The 19,454-nt window shown below is 41.9% G+C and overlaps 1 protein-coding gene across 1 annotated transcript in view; it reads right to left on the minus strand.

Annotated features, from left to right (window-relative positions):
* The window catches only part of bmp6 (bone morphogenetic protein 6), a 45,411-nt gene extending 26,971 nt beyond the window's left edge, over positions 1-18,440 (minus strand). The window contains exon 1 of the mRNA XM_072378305.1: positions 17,533-18,440. Coding sequence (XP_072234406.1) covers positions 17,533-17,941 — 409 coding nt within the window. The 5' untranslated portion in view covers positions 17,942-18,440. The remainder of the gene's footprint in view (positions 1-17,532) is intronic.
* Between the last annotated feature and the right edge of the window lie 1,014 nt (positions 18,441-19,454).

Here is a 19,454-nt window from a genome sequence, read left to right on the forward strand (position 1 = left end):
CCATCTTTCATTCAAACATGAATGAGCATTAATCTTCCTGACCAGTCGGTGTTACAGCATCATTCTGATCAACTCGAGTAAACAGAGCTAACAGGCGTGGTGCATTCTCTCAAGCAAACAAAATGGCAGTGGATTGGAGCCATTAAAAAATTATATGTGGTTAAACAGAGCGGAAAGTAAAGCAAAAGCTCACTTTTCTCTTGTTCATTTGTGTCAGAGGCAGTAAAGAAATACAGAAATTTAAAAAAAGACTCGGTGCTACAGCTCATTATTGTAGATAAAACAATGAAGGAGGAAAGTTTAAACAGCACCGTTATCGGTTTATCTAACACCGTGACCTGATTCCTCTCAACAGCTGATCATATGTCATGAACTCACCACTGCTGTGTGGCCCTGTCGGTTAATGTGACTAATGCAGTTCACACTTGTGCTGTGTTGAAAGCTATACCTATATGTAACTCGGCCCGACCCAGTCAGAGTTTCTCAAAATGTTACGGAAAGTCACCCAAGTGGGTGATTCACACATTAAACTGACTGACAGCAGAGCTTGTGTGAACGGGGTTTAAGAAAAACAGCCTGTACAGAGTTGTCCAGTAAAATCCAACGCATATTTACAATAATATTACACTGTAATGAAAGCAGTGTAGGCTTCATTGCTTCCATAGATTATTTTGTACATGCACAATTGTTTAGAAACAGACAAGATATAACACTAGCAAAGCACTTCCTAAGATCCAAAGAGCTCCAGCTGCACACACACAAACACACACAAGAATTCATCGATGGCCTGGATATCCAGTCTGCTCCTCTTCTATTACCTCCCACAGGTTAAAGTACATAATGACCTCACTGGACAGGCATTCCCAGGAACAAAGGCCCCATTTGAACCATATAATCACATTTTTCTACAGCCATGATCTTCCATATAATCCCTGAAAAACCATTTGGGTTTTTCTAAAAACCTATCCAAAACCATGACAATGTCAGGCGTACTGTCCCAGAACGCACACAAAGGCAACACATATGCGCAGAGGCAGAGGGTTTGAGTTTTGTTCCCCACTGGCCCAGGCTCCATCACCACTGTGCTGCATTCCACGCAAGATGATAAAATGAAGCCTGGATACTCATCTATCTTTTGTCGTTTTGAGATTTTCAGCCAGTGCGCAGTGTGTGTGGCTATGTGTGCCTAACCTCGAGGGCAGGAGGATAATTTGCTGTAATTGCCCCTCTGCTGGGACTTTGCTAACAGATAGATATCCAAGGTATGGCTGTTGGACTGTGTAGTATCAGTATTTTCCATCAATGTACTGACAGCTGAGTGGTAGCAGTCTCAGACTTAGCTCTCTGTTGAGTCTCCAGAAGGTCTCCAGGTAGCTGGATATGTCATACCTGTGTGTCAATAGGAGATTTTATTCCATCTCTTCAACCACTATTACTCCGGATTAAGATGTGGACCCCTTAACTCAGAGACTGGGGGCTTTTAAATCATTGGAGTATGAGAGTGCCATTTTCTGCTCTTGTTCCAGAGACATATACCATTTCAGAAAGTGAGGCAACATAAGGTAAAGTGCACAAAGAAGAAAATACAGTGCAAAGTATATAAGGATATACTGAAAAATACCATACAACACTGTAAGATTAACCATTTTTTCCACAAGGTCTATTGGGATAACACAGCTTAAGAAATAGTGAAGGTTTGATTTTGGCAATGTGGCAAACTATTGCATAAGTTATAGATAAGCATCAAAACAAATAAGAGGTAACAACAAAGCCAAATGTTGCCACAATTAAAGAAGCCATTACATTGCCTAATATGATGTAAAATGACATGGAGGATGACATGATGGACTTTTGGATATTAATCGCTCATTCTAAGATCACGAAAGCACAACCATTTTTAATTTCACAAGATTGTTCACACTGTTTGATACTGAAACTTAAAGTAGAAGGAAACCAGACTTCTTTTGAGGTCCTAATGCCTCCTTATTAAGATCTTAGGATCTTAAGATCTTCCTGTATGATTGAGACACAAACATAATGTAACTGTCGCTTTTTTAAAAGTCATGCTTCTTCCTTTGTCTGCACTTTCTTGCAAATACGTGAAGTGAAATATTGTGAATTCCATTTAGATGGAAATTACAGGCGGCGCTCTAAATGCTGTTGATCGTAACTGTTGAACGGCATCCGAATTACTTCAACTAACATGGTTTGAAAAAAATAAAAGCTTATGTTTGAATCAGAAGTTTCTGCTCTCAAAACCTTTTCAAACCCACTTATTTTGACATCATTTGTGCTCAGACAAAAGATTTGCAAAGTATGAAATGAGCTTCAGCATTGGAGCAAAGGTTCAAGGATTCCCCTGGTCACGAAAAACTGTTTTGCAAGCTTTTCTTAAAGCTCATAACAGAACATTGTTTGCAGATTCCAATCAAATGTGCACAGGTCCCACAGAGTTCTTGCATACTAATTCTTGGACTGAAAAGATGACATTTGATTTGGGTTTGAATATTTTAAAAAAGCAATACCTCATATCGAAATTGCAATCTGAACACTTGGTGAGACCCATATGTGAAATTATCGGTGAGGGACCTCACAGGATTGACAAGGGAAAAATGTGCGTGTGTGTGTGTGTGTGTATGTAAGGCAGAAGCTTTGAGAGTTCATACAGCCACATTATACAGTAACATTACATGCATGTGTTCAATCCTAACACAGAAATTGCGTCTGTTTGAACACTTTTTCGGCCTAAATGGCCACAGTAAAACAGTCAAACATGCATCGATATTAATGGCCAGTTGTGATTCCCCCAAAAGTCCCTGTAAAAACAAGTGCTTGTTTCACTGGACACCAGTTCGAGCCAATGAGCTGTCAACAAAAAACGGTGCAACATCTTTTTCACATTTATAAGGAAATTCCACGAAATCAGGTCAGAAATGAGCTGGAAAATAAACAACACCGATTTTTCCCCAAAACTTTATGGGATGTTGATAAAAATGTAATTCTGCAGTGGAGCAGCTGTCTCAACAGCCTCCAGTCAGTATAATAGCGGCCTACACTTCAACTCAGATCAGTTGCCTTCTCATAAGATTTGGTCCTGTGGATAAATATGTCAATACTCAGCGTTGGAAGGATCTCTGGACAAGATAATACAAGTCAAAGTTCAGTAAAAGTTAGACATATCTACACTTGATTTGGGACATTAGATCATTGAATGGAGTCATGCTGTTTTGACGGTTCTTTGAAGAAAAGGACAAAATCCATACACCTTTTCACATTACCAAGAAATGAACTTAACAAAACACTGTGCTCATAAACAAACCCAGTGACACAAAAACTTTGTGTTAACAACCATACTAAACCAGAAAGATTCATTTTGCACTAGGCTGAACACTAAAAGAGTCTTCAGAGTTAGTCCTGGAGGTGACTGGGACAAATCTGGAGGTGATATTTGAAAAGAAAGAAGCTTTTGAGTATTGCTTGGATACAAAAGGAAATCTCCAAATGTGGGTGAACCCATAATGTTTTTCTAAGTTACTATTTTAGTCAATGTTTATGCTGGAAGAGAATCAAGAGAATATCCCCATCTTTGATGTTTAACTTAATTTCCTCTGCCCCTGTATGATGACAATGGTTACTGCCGTCCTACTGGGTCGTGACCACAGTGCCTCTCAGAAATGACTTCCTGAAAACCGACCACCTGTCAGTGGCTCCATGAGCACGATCTGTTTTCAGGCAAACAAACGTTTCTGTGGGTCAGGGCTCAATACAGGGACTATGGCTTCAAAAATCTAACTTTATTGACTTGTCAAGGTTTGTTTCTGTGTGTGTGGCAGTTCCCTTGTACTGTAGTCTGTTTATTATTTTAAAGTAATCTGAAGGGTAGGTTGTCGTTTGTACCTCTACTTTTGCGTGTGTGCCTTCATGTGCATCTGAGGGAGCAGCGGGACAGGCAGCAAAGAAGCCTGCTTTAGTTGTTAATGTCTGCTTTAAGGCAGCAGGTGTGCATGTGTGTGTGCATGTGTGTGTGTGAGCTAGGCTGGTCTGGTCCTAGATTTAGAAGAGGAAGCCAGTGTCAGGGCTGAGAGATGAATCTCTCCTGAGGGATCCGATAAATAAGGAAAAAATATCTTTGAAAAAGGGAAACACAGCTGTTTCCAAAGAAGAAGTCAAAATACGAGTGGCTTTGCATTCCACAGCCGCAAGGTAAAAAGGCCGGCTGATTCTGCAATGCTGTTTTCTCTCCATGAACACTTTCTTTTCTCCTCATCCTCACACATCTTTTCTTCCCTTTCTAAAAAAACATCTCCCCATCTTCACCTCTGCCTTTCTTTCCCCTCCACCTTCTCTATCATAAAGACAGTTGGACCTCAGTGTGATTCCCTCTGGAAAGTCTGCGGTGACCACAACGGATTTCAGTGGCTTAGAGGCAGAGCATATGATCCACTGATAAATCAGTGTAGGCTGGCTTGAGTCTCCCCCTGGGCTGACTTACATGTAAGACCCACTGCTTGTTTTACACACGGGCTCAGCTCCAAAAACAGCGATGGTAACTAGATACCTGTATATTCAAAAAGCAGGTGGGCCTTGAGGAAAATCAGGAGAATAATAATCAAAGTTTCTAATAATACAACTGTCTACAATGTCAGCACAGTGTTGGTAACATGAAAGTGTAGAAAGCTCTGGAATTCTCTCCATACAATTTCAATATCTACTAAAAGCATAACAATACACCTCTGACGTACCTTCCAAACTTACATGCATTAGTGCAGCTTAATGGAAATACCCAATGGGAACAGTTCCTTAAAAAAAAAAAAACTGTCTAAAAGAGCAGTGTTGAACTACAAACATGACGTTAACAGGATGATCACTGCTTTGTCCCTGTAACTATGAAAATAAGTATTCAAAGAGAAGAAGAATAGCACCCCTGATGTTAGAGGGGCTATGTGCCAGCTCAGAGAATGAGATTTATGCTTGGTCAAGTTAAGGGCTTTGATTTTAGAGGACTGTATGTCCATGTTCTTAATGAGTCACACAGTATGAAGAGCTAAGTTCAAGAGCCACGAGAACTGTAGTTGAAAAACTAACTATGGTAAATGGACGCTACGTTTTGGGCAGAACCATGATAATAAAGAGTTGAGGATCAACACCAACACCTGCCTCATTTTTGACCTGACAGTTTTATATATTTTACCTGGGATAGCTAAGAGTAATGGAACCACCACTGCCACAATTTATCCCAGCTGGATTGCATCTTTACTTCTTTAACTAGCGTGCTCGTATCAGGCCAGAGCTCTTTTATGTGAGTAACAATGTGGGCAACTTAGTCAATAGCTGGAATGTAACAGAAGTATTTGTTATTTATCTGCAATGTGGGTTTGTGATTTTGCATCTAAACAGTTTGGTTAGAACATATTTTCTGTAATATGACAAACTCAGAACGCATGTTTATTTCTGCTTTACACAAATGTGAAGAGATCCATCTGCCATTGACCGTAGACTTTATATGGGAAGTCTATGTAAGCAATCTGACATCAATCATTGGTTTGCGAAATCCCATTTTGAAGCTTCAACTGTGGCGTTTGACTGTTGCCATCTTAGTCTTTTTGGAGCCAGAAGTGACGTTATTTGGACAAGAGGGTCGAGGCGCATAGTTAATATTTGTCTGACCAAAAATATGTATGTTTTGTGTCAAATATCTGGTTGAGTTTGGGATCATTTTTAAGGAACACCAGCACACTGATCAAAGGGAGTTAATAGCTAATGAGAAATGCTTCTACTTATGCTTCTACTTCTATTTCATGAGAAAAGTTAATGTTTTGGGGCTGGGAGTCTGTTAGAGGCAGAGGCAGCAAATGCATTGCAAATATCAGTATATTGCACTCTGAGGCGCTTTCTCGTTGGCTTCATGTCTCTGATCTGATGGCTACATCTATCTTTTTTTATTAACAGCCTACAGTATTAACACAGTCTGTTATGTGTGACATTTACACTACGGTAATCTCTTGAGAGTTTTACACTGACATAAAACATCTACTATCTGGTGTCTGATCAAATTTAAGAAAAAACTGTTGGTATTTGTAATATAATATAGAGAATGAAAGAAATTCTGCATTTAACAAGCAGCAGTAATATCATAAATATGACAGTTATTATATGACCAACAGTAAATGTACCCAGACAACAGTCTAAATTGTACCTATTGATTTAAAATATACTATATACTTAAATTACAATGTATCTAAAAGTATCTATAGTTTTTTTTTCTTATTGCTTCTTGCTAATATATATTAACAGTAAAAAAAATATATATATACATGTGATGTCACCTCAGATGATCTCTACCTCCAAAGCTCAAGCCAGCATGTGTCAGAAAGTGGTTCTTCGCCAAAAGAAAGGAAAAAACATTAACTGGTCATCATACTGACCTCATATCTGCAATAAAACCTTGTTTAGAACATGTTTACAGAGAATAAAAATACCTTACCTTCAAGCTTTTCTTCAGGGTGACATACAACTGAAATTCAACTGGGGTCATACAGCAGCTGATTCATCAGACAGCAAAGGCAGTGCTTGTGTGTTTTTAAAGTACAGCTCTGAGCATGTTGAGCATTTTCTACAAAATAGCAAATGGGAGACTTCCTCCTGGGACAGGACTTTCAAACACTCAGTCAGATAAGTGGACTGACTGCTCAGAGGTGTGGAGAGTGTCTGTAAAGGAGGAAGGACTGGGCAGAGTTTCCCTTGCACATCCTTAGTGATAAGATCCTTTTATCAAAGTGCCTTATGGCAAATCCTGGATCACTTTTTCATCATTGGTTGCCTCCAAAAAGCCCTTTAAGTGTGGACTTGTTAATGAATTTTTACAAATAGTTTGATATGAATGAAACTATGTCATCTTTGTGTCTCATTCTTTCGTGACGCCTCTACTGGAATGACTGAGCTTTTAAGATGCTGCAAGTAGATATTCTTCCTTCTCTTCCTCCTTTGTGCTCTTCTTCTCATCTCACAGCTTCCCTACATCCCTCCGACTGTTTTCCTGTCAGTATCATGCTTGGAAAGTGAGCCTGCGGGTCAAACTAGGGCTCATAAATTTGTCAGCAGCAGCGCAGCAGTAAGGGAGGCTACTTGCTCTGGAGGGTCAGGAGCATTTGCGCTCACACGGGGGCCTTTTTCGAACTGCGGAGTCACAGTTGTTGTTTCAGGCACGTCCTCTTCAGAGAAGCAGCCAGTCTGGGACCACGCGAGAGACCGCTTTCTCTGTGACAGCAGCGTGTTATGAAGACTTTTTGTGTTAGTCCTGGCTGTCTAACAACTCAGTTCAATACTATCCAATAATCAGTGCAGACACACACAAAGTCATGTATACCCAGTGTTTGTGTACTGGTAAGAGCTTGCATGAGTGAGTGGCTGCATAATTTCCTAACCCTTGACCCCGACCTTGCGGGTTAACTCCACCCAAACACGCTTATCACAGTTAAACAAACAGCTGTTGTTTGTCAACCTTACACCTCCCAGCTCATTGTGTTTTTAAGGCTTCTTTTTCTAATCCTTAGGCCTACTGGTGAATGGAAATTTATTTCAGCACAGGTGGAGCAAGATTTGTTGCCATATTTGCGACTTCTTGCCAACATCCGACTCAATGCAAACAGCCAGTCGTAGTAAATGTTGATGGAAGATGGATCAGCGAGTCATCAACCAAAGTAAATCATATTTGAACACATGACAATGCCTGGAACTCTAAAGGAGGTCGCTGCAGGAGGGGCTACAAGAATTGGTACAGCTCCCTTTTTTTTCCCCCCTCTCCACTTTATTTAACGGCCACAACATTTCAGAGGCTCCGAAATTTACAGCAACAACATGAGGATGAAAAGAGACGAAATTGATCTATTTTCCCCATCGGCAAGACAGCTGGCAGCTCACTCTCAGTCCCGCTGTGTGGGGCTGACATCTGCAGACACTCAAAAAAAAAATATCCAGGCCTAATTATTTTATCAGAAATGATCATTTTTTTAAAATCACAAACTGTTTCGCCTGAAGGCAGAAATGACGTATGGCACGTGCGACCGAACCGTGCCCCTGCACATTGCCTCAGGGTTGGCCGGATCTTCACCCGAATCTTACATAAACACGTCAGACGTCTTTCACGGTCTGTGAATACTCAAAGGGAGCCACTAAAAACTCAAGATGGTTTCTTTACCCAAAATAACTTGGGAATCATCCCCAACTGTAACACTGCATTCAGCTTTTGAGGTTTTCTGCATCCTCAGTGTTGGAAATGTCCAACACATGATTCCAAGTTTACATCCGCATCTGTAAAACTAGACTGTGTTGATGCCAGAGCTTGCTCATATTGCTAAACATTGGTGCACAAATTGGTGCCAAGTATGTGGGTAAAGGAACACTCACAGTGCCACTGGAGTGCGTCATCTGCAGTGGAAACTGCTGAGCCTCTCTGTTTGACATTTTTCCAACTCGGAGCAAGACGAGCATCTTTGCAGTGCATGATGTTTGATTCAGGACTCTGCACCAGCTTGGCTTGTCTTATTGTAGAGCATGGTGTAGATTGTGCTATTTCGATAAGGATTTTTTTCCATTAATTTCATTAAATGTACCAGCAGCCTGTCGCGCAACACACCTCATCCTCACAGACTTTTGATACACCAGCATATGTGTTATGATTTCATTCAAGCTCAAATATGGGTATTTTCATTTAAAAGAGAGCAAAAATCATACTTAAGGTGTTCATAATAATGGTGAGGTATTCCACTTGTGTTGCACTGAGAATACGTGTGCAACAGAGCTTATAGTTTTGCCTATGATGATATATGTGCATGCACAAGCATTGGCCTTGCAGCCCACTTGTGACATCCCTGCTCGTAGGACACAGTGTAATACCATCCCTTCATGTTGTCATAGTTACAGGCTTGTCTCCTGGAAGCTAACGGTAGTTTCTGGACCTCATCTAAGCGCATTGTAGCTCCCAAAGGATGGACAGATATACATAGACCTATAATAAGAAACACATTTTAAAAGGGGGGGAGCTATGAATTTGTCCCGTTTCTGTTGGTTGATGACACAGGAACAACCCGTGGCTAATTAAAAAGAGATTTAAAAACTACAGCAGTACCTCTGGTAACAAAAAAAAGCTAAAGTCAGAGAAAGATTTGAGCAACAAAATCAACAGCTGTCCTGATTTTGGAGGCGAAAAAAACAAACAAACTTAAAAATGAATATATTCTTCCTGTTTTATGTCTGCTTTGTTCAGTCCAATTTAGATGAGGGTGGATTGCACCGAAGAAAAACACCACAGCTATTCATTGCTGAATACAATGTACAACCAATGGCATAAACTGCTGGGTGGGAGCGCCTTGATGAACATCGCTGATTAAGTTGCAAAGCAAAATACCACAGCATCACTGTGGGTGCATGTCAGGTGGAGCAGAAACCCGAACAAAGGTGCTATCAGCAGTGGCATAAAACTAACAATTAAAGTCTTCATTTCAATTGTGCGTATGACGAATAATCATCACCTGTCAGGGTTCTAAGAGCACTGATTCGAGAACACAATGAAAAGTCGGCAACCTGCCTAATCCTGAAGGGAGCTCAAACATAAGAAATATAGTAGCAATATCTCTGACGGTTGTCAAGTTCGTTTGCTAAAAAGGAAAAAGTCCTGATGAATGATTATAAAAAGTCCGGGAATCATGACTCAAAATCTTTGAGCTGCATGGAAAGTCAGCATGGAATTTCACTGTAATCCAGGCAGTGGTTGTTTAGATGTTGCTGCACATACGCAAACACAAAGATATGCATCTACACATAAATGTGTTTATGCAACCCACAGAACGACACGCACACACACCTTCCTGTCCTGGCTCATTCAAGGTCAGCAGAGGCTTTAAATCACTTGACATCTGCCCTTGACTTTCTCACTTTTAAGGACGCTCTCTGGGCGTGCCTTTTTTTCTTTCCTTTCTGCCCTCTTGTCTCTCTTTTCCTTCTTATTGATCGGATATAAATCCCTGCAGGCTTCCCGGTGGTTTCATAGAAGAACGCGACAGCAGGATCGCACAACGTGACATTTACACCATTCCTGTCGACTACAAAACGGCAGAGTCGTTATGATAATGGATGGAGTTTGCTGGGCACGCAAGGACACACTTGCTGGAATTCAGCAGGTCACAGGTTCACAACCTTTATCCACTCTGACATTCCAAAGACATACCAGCGGTGCGAACAAACAAAGAAAAAGTAAAAATCAGAGTTATTTAATCAATCTCAGCAATTGAGTAATTGTGTAAGGAATACGCACATGATTGGGTAGAACTAAATGGAAGCAAATAGTCAATAATCCAGCTTATCTCCCCAAAAAATACATTTTACAATGTCAACAGTGTGACTGGAAGCAAATATCTAAAATCAAGTGAAAGATGGGGACAGAAGGAGAAATGTGAAGTGGTGGGGAGAGGGGCTTGTTCCACTGCGATTGGATTGCCCCGCTACAGCGGGGGATAATGGTAGAGAGCACGCCCAGTCAGTCCAAAAACCCAAATCCCAAATCCCAGCTCATGTTTCCATTTGCCATACCCACGAAAGAAAGGTGCAGCCTTTTCGGTGGCCCTGAAACAAATGCTCTGCGGCCCGGTCTATGAGCTGGTGGATGGGGAACCTTGATATTTGAAATAAATGTGCACTTTTAATCGCAATATGTCTTAATCCCATTTCCTTCAGCTGGTTTCTGACAGTTCAGTCACAAACATTGACAAACATTTCTACCCACATCTTTTGTTGTGCATTTTCCATTTTCAGACATACTGCTTCGTCTTTTCTGTCCTGATGCTTTGATGTCTTCCATGGTGTCTTCCAAAATTCCCATTTTGTTGGTACTTCCTCCAGATTTTAGATGCAGCTGACGGGCGACTACGAGCCCATTTTGCTACACTTTGTGCTGAATCACCTTCTCGATGGAGTTTTATAAACCTTTCCGCAGCTTTCTTGGTTGGGGCCACGTTTCCAGTCAGGTGCTCTCTCTTTTAACTGCAGACTCATTAGCAGATTAAAACTTGTCCAGGTTTTTGTTTCAGAAGCATTTGTTTTTAAGTATGCTTTTCAAAGCTGGAAAGTTTGCTCGTTTTGTGTCATATCTGTGACTTGTTTACATTTTTAGGAAAAAGAAAAATAAAACAGCTGAATGACCATCCTCAGAGAGGGATGACTCCATTTCTTTTTTTTTTGCCAGGGGTTGTATAAATAACTGCAGCCATGCGTCAGGACTGTTGTTGAAGACCGTGGTAATGAGGCTTTAAGAAGCGAACAAGTGTTTAGAGATTGTTCTGATTTTCTGCCCTAAGATTGCACTGCTTTAGGCTTCCAAAGGCAGCAAATGAAAACAACCAACATACCGCCATCCATCTGTAAACGAGCGTCTCCCCGCCTGATCTTCTCAACATAAAGCTCTATACTGAAATGTTCGGCAGTTTTCATTCTGATTGTGATTCCAGAATTAAGGCATCAAACACAATAAAATTATCTGTGATATTTTCTCTATGTCACAGATAATTGTCTTAAATATACATCTGACAAGATGTGCTTCTTCTTCGTTGTTGTGTCTATTTAGTTATGGTGCAAACAATGTTTTTATATGAAAATAAATAATCCCGCTGGTTTATCTTTGTTGTAGTCTTTTAACTACAGTTATACGCATCTGCAACCAGGTGTTTTTAACTTCCAACCGGATGGATTTAGTGGTTTTAGCTTTATTTGTACTTTCAGAAATTGAGGGAAATACACGCACAAAAGCAAAGAGCAACGCACGTTTGTATCTTTGTCTCCCCGTTTCCTTCCCCGCCTCCATCCTTACTAACGCAAACCTAAGAGATACAAACAAAGCACAACGCAGGCACAAACACTAATGCCTGCTTAATGAGCTCTTCTGTGTGGCCTCCTCAAAGACAGTTAAACACAACACAAAGGTTTTAAACCCCCTTTCAGGAAGAACGAGCAACGCTGGAGTAAAAAAAATTTACATTTCCTTTCCATCTCCTTGTTTTATGTGGAAACCCACGCAGTCAGATGTACGTGTACCGACACAAGGGTTTACAACAATCACTGAACCTAACAGACCATAAAAAGCGCAAAGCTGTCATCCATTTGAATTCAAGTAAATACAGTAATCATATGATGCTAAACAAAGACACGCTGACATATTAAGTGAGTCGGATGCAGAGAAAACAGCAGATGTGTGAGCATCAAGCGAACTCATCCTCCTGAAGGCACGGTACAGCAAACAGAGCAAATTCCTCCATGCCTGCACCTCCAGATGATAAATGGGAGCAGCAGGTTCTAATCAGATGTTCCCCTCAGGGTTATCAGTCCAGTTCAGTGGATCGTTACCAACGGGGAGTGCGCTGCACTTCACCTCCTTATCTGGTCACACTCCATCCTACGCCACTATCGCTCTGAACTGGAACTGTGCCAGATGAAGACACGAGAACTGATGGGAGGAGAGGGGCCAGTAGAGTAAGCAGAGCACAGCAAGAGGTGTAATCTCTGTACTTAGCCCCAATCTGGGCTGCCATCTCATCGAGTTGGATGGTTATGGCGTGAGAGAGAAAGATATGATCGGGGTGGGTGGGCGTGGGGGTGGAGGAATGATGTGTGTACGTGGTGGGGTGTTAGAGCAGGGTGTGTGTGACAGAGATGACTCCGACTTTAAATGGAATGCTCTTTTATAAATGGTTCTCTGCTGACCTTAAGATCAACCGCGTGCATGTGGGTACACGTGTGTCCAGATATCCATCTATAAACCCACTTTAAAAAATAAAATAAAAACCTCTTCCTGTTACTGAGCACAGTACGGCCAGGAGACCCACTCATACTCACACTGTAACAAAAGCAAAGGAATAAAAAACAGATCTCTTTCAAAGATGAACAACAGAGTCGTCCTGTAACACCTCATCGTTCTGACATATATAAGCCCGACTGGAAAAGACATAATCTGCCTAATCAGAGATGTTTCCAACATCAGCCCTGTTTGTTCCCTGTTTGTTGCTGCGGTGTGTTTTGCCAGAGGGCCTGACAACCAATACAATCCAAATAGGAGAAAAAAGGAAGTACTTTAAAACTCTGAAACTCAATAGGCAAAATTATTTGTATATCTTGGGCCATTCTTGAGCATCACTGCAAGCTCAAGTGAATTTGTAGCGGCAGTCAAATATTTTACACTGTAAACAGATGAAAACAAACAGAGGTCTGAAGTTTGTTAATGTAATTTTTCTCACTATTGCAGGAAGGCTTCAAGCGCCAAGTTTATGTCCCAGCAAAGATCCTTTACTCTGCCGTACAATATCTTGAATTCCTTGCTTAACTTCTGGCTAACACTGTTTAGAGTACTCTCAGAGTCGAGCTGAAGTGACGGGTGGTCCTCTGTTCTGGTCTCTCAGGCCATTCAGGAAGTGTTTCAAGACGATTAAGTGAACATTTTCCAAAGTTCCATTCTGTTTCAAACAATTGGCTCTTTGATCGAAACCAACTCATTATTTGATCATGCTGGGGCTTTGGAAGACGTTTTTCTGCAAAGGATGTGGCTTACCTGGGCTTAGGCGCTGAGAAATGCAGCCAGGCATCATAAGACAAGCAAAACAGCCATCTAATAGGAGCACTTCATTTCTTAAAAAAAAAAAAAAAAAGCCCAGGGCCGTCTGGACGCAGCTAATCTCCTAAAAACCCACTTCTCCAAGCTTTCTGGCTTGTTTGCCTTTAGAGTGTGGGAGGTAGGTTGGTAGAACGCTTGACTGTTGACTTAGGCAAGAGGGCTAGTGACAGCTCAGCTATAGCCATGCAATGAAGTGTGCAGAGACGAAAAGGACAGAGGGAAAAAGGAGAAAATGAGAGCGATGGTGGTGAAAGACGAGTGCACAAAAGTGTAGGATCATTTTCAAATATTCGCGACAGACAAAGGACGTGCAATTATACTTTCAAGACACTGGCAACCTGTCCAGGGTGTCCCCCGCTTCTTGGCCAATGACAGTAGGGATAGGCTTTCCCCCTGGAACCTTGAGCTGGATTAAGCAGGTATAGAAAATAGATGGATCTTTGGCAGATTTCCATGGGTTGAAGAAGCATTCAGTATGACCAGATGATGAAAAAGTTATGAGTTAAATCCAGTTAAATCCTAAACATACATGCATTATGCATCTGGCAAGAGTCATATGTGACTAAATGTACATTTAACTGGATTTTATACAAAATAGACACAAAGGATGTAAATGTAGACTTCAGTCCAACAAGCAGGCAGGAAGGGAGGGCAAATCTCACCAGTATTCAATACTGTAGAGAAACTCAAACACGACACAAAAAAACAGTCTGAATTTTACGGGATTATTATGGGTCCTTCCCCCCACATAACTTCAACGGTACGGTAAGTAGCCAGCAGGAGCTTTGGCTTAAAGAGGCCTTTGCACCTGTCTGCCTGTCTGTCTGTCTGACTGACTGTCTTGCAGGTGTTTAGGAGCTACTGTGAAGCAAACCGATTAGAGCTAATTCCAGACGACAGATTCCTGTTCTGCGAGCCATAAAAAACAACTATTTCTGTGCATCTTTGACTCACCATAACCACAAGGTAAAAAGTCAACCACGAGAGCCAAACCTGATAGGCAAAGCTCATTTCTCCATGCCAGCTCTTGTAACTCTCACTGCGGCTTTGGATATTTATTCAGCTGTGTCGCTCCTCATTAATCGAGCGAGCATCAACTTCTTGTATTTGTTTTCCACAGGGGTACACCCAAACCAATACTGGTCACTTAATTCACACTATACCACTCTGTGAGAGATTTATAGAAGGTCTGAGACCAGGTACGTCAAACTTTTGACACTATAGATATCTAAACCAGTGTTCTCCTCAAATATTAATATGAAATTATTCATTTGCCCATTAAAACAGTACACAGGAAAACTTTTCTTGGAGGGCTACAGCTTCTCGATATGATCTACAGCTAATTTCTTTAATTACATTTATGCAAGATTATCCTCTTGGAACAACAGTGGAATCACCTGATTTCACCCAGCCTGTTAAAATCCACAATAAACAAGTGCAAACAAGTCCTAACCCTAATTAAAAGTGACGGTTCCCATTAACTCAAGGACACTGCTGTGCATTAGGACAGTTTTAGAGCGACGTGACTCACACAGCACACAGTGTCGCGTCATTGGACTTCAGTGGAAAGCAGGACATCCACAAGGCAAACAGTGATGAACGTGCTATTCTAGGAATGAAGATGAAGAAGGAGCTGGAAAATGTGCTCCTGCTCCTCCGATTCAAAGTTTTCCACAACTTGTTCAGCTCCCCCTCCCTTTTTCTTTTAAATGGGTGATTCTGAAGAAGTAATGACAGCAAAGGAGAACAGATGACTGAACAACAGGTCTACATGAATCATGAAGAGTGGGATGAAGAGGCATATGGTTTGCAGATAGCGCATTTGAGACTAGATGTAACGCAGGGCCTCTTTAAATGTATCGGCACCCCAAGAGAATATCCTCAGAAAATGAGCTGTCTGTCTGTCTGTTTCTGCCTCAGCTGGCTGTGAAAGACATCAGTTTGAGCTACACTTAAATCACTGTCTTTGTTTTCTTTGCTGTGGGTCAGTTTAAAGCCAGAGATTTGTACATCTACCTGTAGACAGGGAGGACATGCTCGTGTAGGCAGGTGAATCCAGTTTCAAATCCATCTAAACACAGCTGATGACAGTGTTCAGTGTCTTCCACTGAACAATATCTGCCAAATAAGGAGCTCTCTGTTGTGTGCGTCTATTAATCACGCTCCGTATTTTTCAAATAATTTCAGACAGATTGCTTGGCCTCTTCGCGTTTCTTCCTCTCATTTATCTTAATTCTAATTTGTTTTCACTCTGGCCACACATGATATCCAGATTTTTGAGCAACAAGACGGACCACCCAGAAGTGTTTCGGGCCTCTTTCTACCATCGCCCTCTAAAGTCGCTCCATAAAAAAATCGCTCCAATCGAGCACAAGATGCATTAAAAACTAATCGGATGGCAGTGACACACAGTAGTCATGCACGGCTTTATTTGCAAAGCAGATGGAAAGCCTTGGCCTGTCCAACATTAATTACAATCACATTCGCAGAGGAAGCCGTCCCTCCTCCAGGGCGGTCAGGACTGTGTACTGCTGGAGGAGATGGCAACCTAATCCCCCTGGTCACCGCAGAAATCTGAAGGAACTGTCAGAAGATGCACAGGGCGTGATTAATCAAAGCGGAGAGCCAGATGTGCAACAACACCGGAGTATAAACCAAAACTAACGCAGCAAAGGAAGAACAAAACCACAGGCACACAAACACCATGCTGCCACCATCATGCTCCCACACAGAAGCCAACGGATGAGCTTCAATATTTGAGACCAAAAAAACGACGGCTTCCTTCTCTCTGAATATCTGGTTTTCATCACAACATGTTGCAACACCAACACTCAGAGGAGCGATAAGGAGAGAAGTGTTTTCCTACTCAGCTGCTCCAATCTAATTCTCCTCGGTGTTTGCTGAACTGAGTGGGGTTTTAAAGGTAAACGGTACAGCACTCACAGGACTTGTTGCCTCTGAAGTACAAAACACACTAAACAATTCATTCTTCACAAATGATAAATTCCCACCGATCTCATACCCAAATCGTGACAATGCCTCAAGTTCCCAAGAGGAATGACAATCAGTCTGGTTTTAAGCCTGGTTGTCCATCAGGCTGTGACTCTGGCAGGGCCTCTGTTTATCTTCAGGCGCTCTGTTTAGAATCTTCCAGTAAACACTGGAGCTGCTAATGGAAGGAAGGGCTTTACGCTTTTATGTTCCAAACTCGTCATGATTAAAGTGTCCCACTTTATCATGGCTGGAGCTAATTAAAGACTAATCTGCTTGGGAAACACAAACAATGCGACGCAATTTACGCACAGAACCCGCAAGTAACTGAACTGGAGGTCAAGGGCAGGAATAACCCTTCATATACAAATACCAGCGGTGGCGGTTGATGGTTTGCTGGGGATACTGGGTTTAATCTCTCGCGAAAACATAAATCATGGAGTAGATTGCACAGCAAGCCTGACCACAGAATTTTCGGTCCTATAAGTGAATCGAGGAGGGAGAACCTATCCGGAGAGGGGACGTGTAACAATAAATTACTCAGAAACAATACAAACCTCACTTTTACACCGCATAGGAAATGAGTGGGTTATTTGGCCTCTGTGGTTCACACAATGGGAGAGTTCATTTTAAAAACCCAGAAGTGCGTAATTGTGCGTCCACTTTGCGCAGTGCTTGTGTTCACTGATGACGGGGTATTTAAGGAAATGGTCTATAGCCGTTTCTTTTTGTTTGTTTTTTTACGTATCTCATAAATTTGTGATTTTTGTTTCTTTCCATCTAAACTTTTGCCGTAATACTGTCTCGCATATTGGATCTTTTGTGCTCGATTCAGAGTAAGCACAATATCGAATCCCACACTTAAATCACTGATTGAAGTAACTCACCTAAATTAACGAAGCTCATCACCATATCAGCATCGTTGAGAAACGCAGTTTCTTGATATGATGTCAGCGGAGGGCTCTCGGTCGTCCGCATGGACTGATATCTTTCCAGCACGCCGTCCACTTGGCTTTTCTCTTCACTAGATATAGTGTTGTACAAGTCCAACATGAAAAGTGGAGCGGAGTTGAACTTTCCGTGTGACAAATGCGGTCGCGGTCTGTGCGGCAGACCCAGGATGGACAGGATCTCCTTCTGCATCTCCCTCTTCTCGTGCGTCCGCAGCCGCCGGTGGACGAAACTCGGGTGCGCCTCGCTGCTTCCATCCAGCGAATAATGACTCCCCGCGACCGTGAATATGCAATAATACGCGCTCCACCACAATCCGAGCAAGGCAAGCAGGCAGCTGGTCATGGTGTTGTCCCGTTGTGCTCTCCGGAGTCCCAAGTGTGCGTGGCTTGGAGTTTCAGTCGCCTATCCGAAAGTAAAGTGCGCGTAATGGGAAGCAAAGTCCGTCCAAGAATGCTGCTGTCTGTCTCAACCAGTGATCAAAAGCAGAAACGGGGTTGTATGTCAAGCCATTTGAAATACTCCCTGAAGATAAAAACGCATAAAAGTATCGATCCTGCTTTCATTTCTGATTTCTGCAGCGCGCTTTGCTGCTTCAGGATAAAGTGCACCATGTGAAACTTTATTCTGAGCGCTCCGGTAAGTCGGTCAGTAGACACCAGTCGACGGGACATTCACCAACAAAAGAACAACTGCTCTGACAGAAGCCATTCTACTTATTTACCCTCAAAGATAAAGGACTTTGTAAACCTGCGTAATGACAAAAGCTGTCTTTCCACAGTTTCACTGGCCTTAGCGGCGGTCTCTAACTCCTACTGGTAGTGTGTGAGAGTCTCGGAGCATTCAGCAGGTTGCAGTCCATAATATGCGCATGTGCACGTGTGCGAGTGAACGCTGGTGTGTGTGTGTGTGTTCAGAAACCGCCCACTCCGTGTGCGCTGAGCCAGAGGTGGAGCTCTAAACTACAAGTCTAATATCATATTTCCATATTTTGTTCGCTGCCTGTCTGTTCTGATTCACCCGACAAGTTAAAACTGTAAATTGCCCGTTTAATTTTCTCCCCACATTGTCTATGGCACGACTTCCTCTGAAACTCCGTCTGTCATCTGTGTCGCGCCTCTACTCATTATCAGCAGATTTATTAAGTAAAATCCGTAACTTCAAACTGACTCACTGAGGCTTACGTTAATTAAGGTAATGCCACATTTCAATAGAACAGCTTAAAAGTTGCGCCACGCTTGTTTTTTGCTTGCGGGATGCATGCCTTCTGCCTTTGAGCCGCAATGTCCAGTTGAGGCACGACCCCTGACGATGAAGTGAGAAACAGCAAGTCGAGCACACTCTCAGCACCTTCCAGGGAGAAGTATGTCAAACAGTGATGGGAAACGTGACTAAACTGAGTAGCGTTTGTTCGAGGTGAACACGAAGAGAAGATTTGGACATAAACACGCTGTGCGCTTCAGCCCATTCGTATTAAAAACAACAGATACCGCATTTAAGCACCATTTGTCCGATTTAACTAGCTTTACGTGAATATAGAAATGACAACAATAATATACCTCATAAATATTGAATACATGGCTTATAATGAATTAATGCATGCACATGAATTCCTGTCCTAATCGTCAATTTATCAAATGACTTCATGACATTAGTTTAAAGTAAATCAATCATCGGTTAATCTGACTTCTTGTTATTTCAGTTTATCCATCATTTGATTGCATATTAATTTATTCATGAATCAAAGATGAAATATCACATTTTATCTGATCATTCCCCAACCATACACCAATAAAGCAAAGGCCACGTTTACACCCAGTATTAAACTGCATCCTGGGTGATGCATTAAGTGGACCCG

The sequence above is a fragment of the Leuresthes tenuis genome, unplaced genomic scaffold (genome assembly GCF_036924035.1).
Source record: "Leuresthes tenuis unplaced genomic scaffold, fLeuTen1.0.hap1 SCAF_24, whole genome shotgun sequence".
Classification (NCBI taxonomy): Eukaryota; Metazoa; Chordata; class Actinopteri; order Atheriniformes; family Atherinopsidae; genus Leuresthes; species Leuresthes tenuis.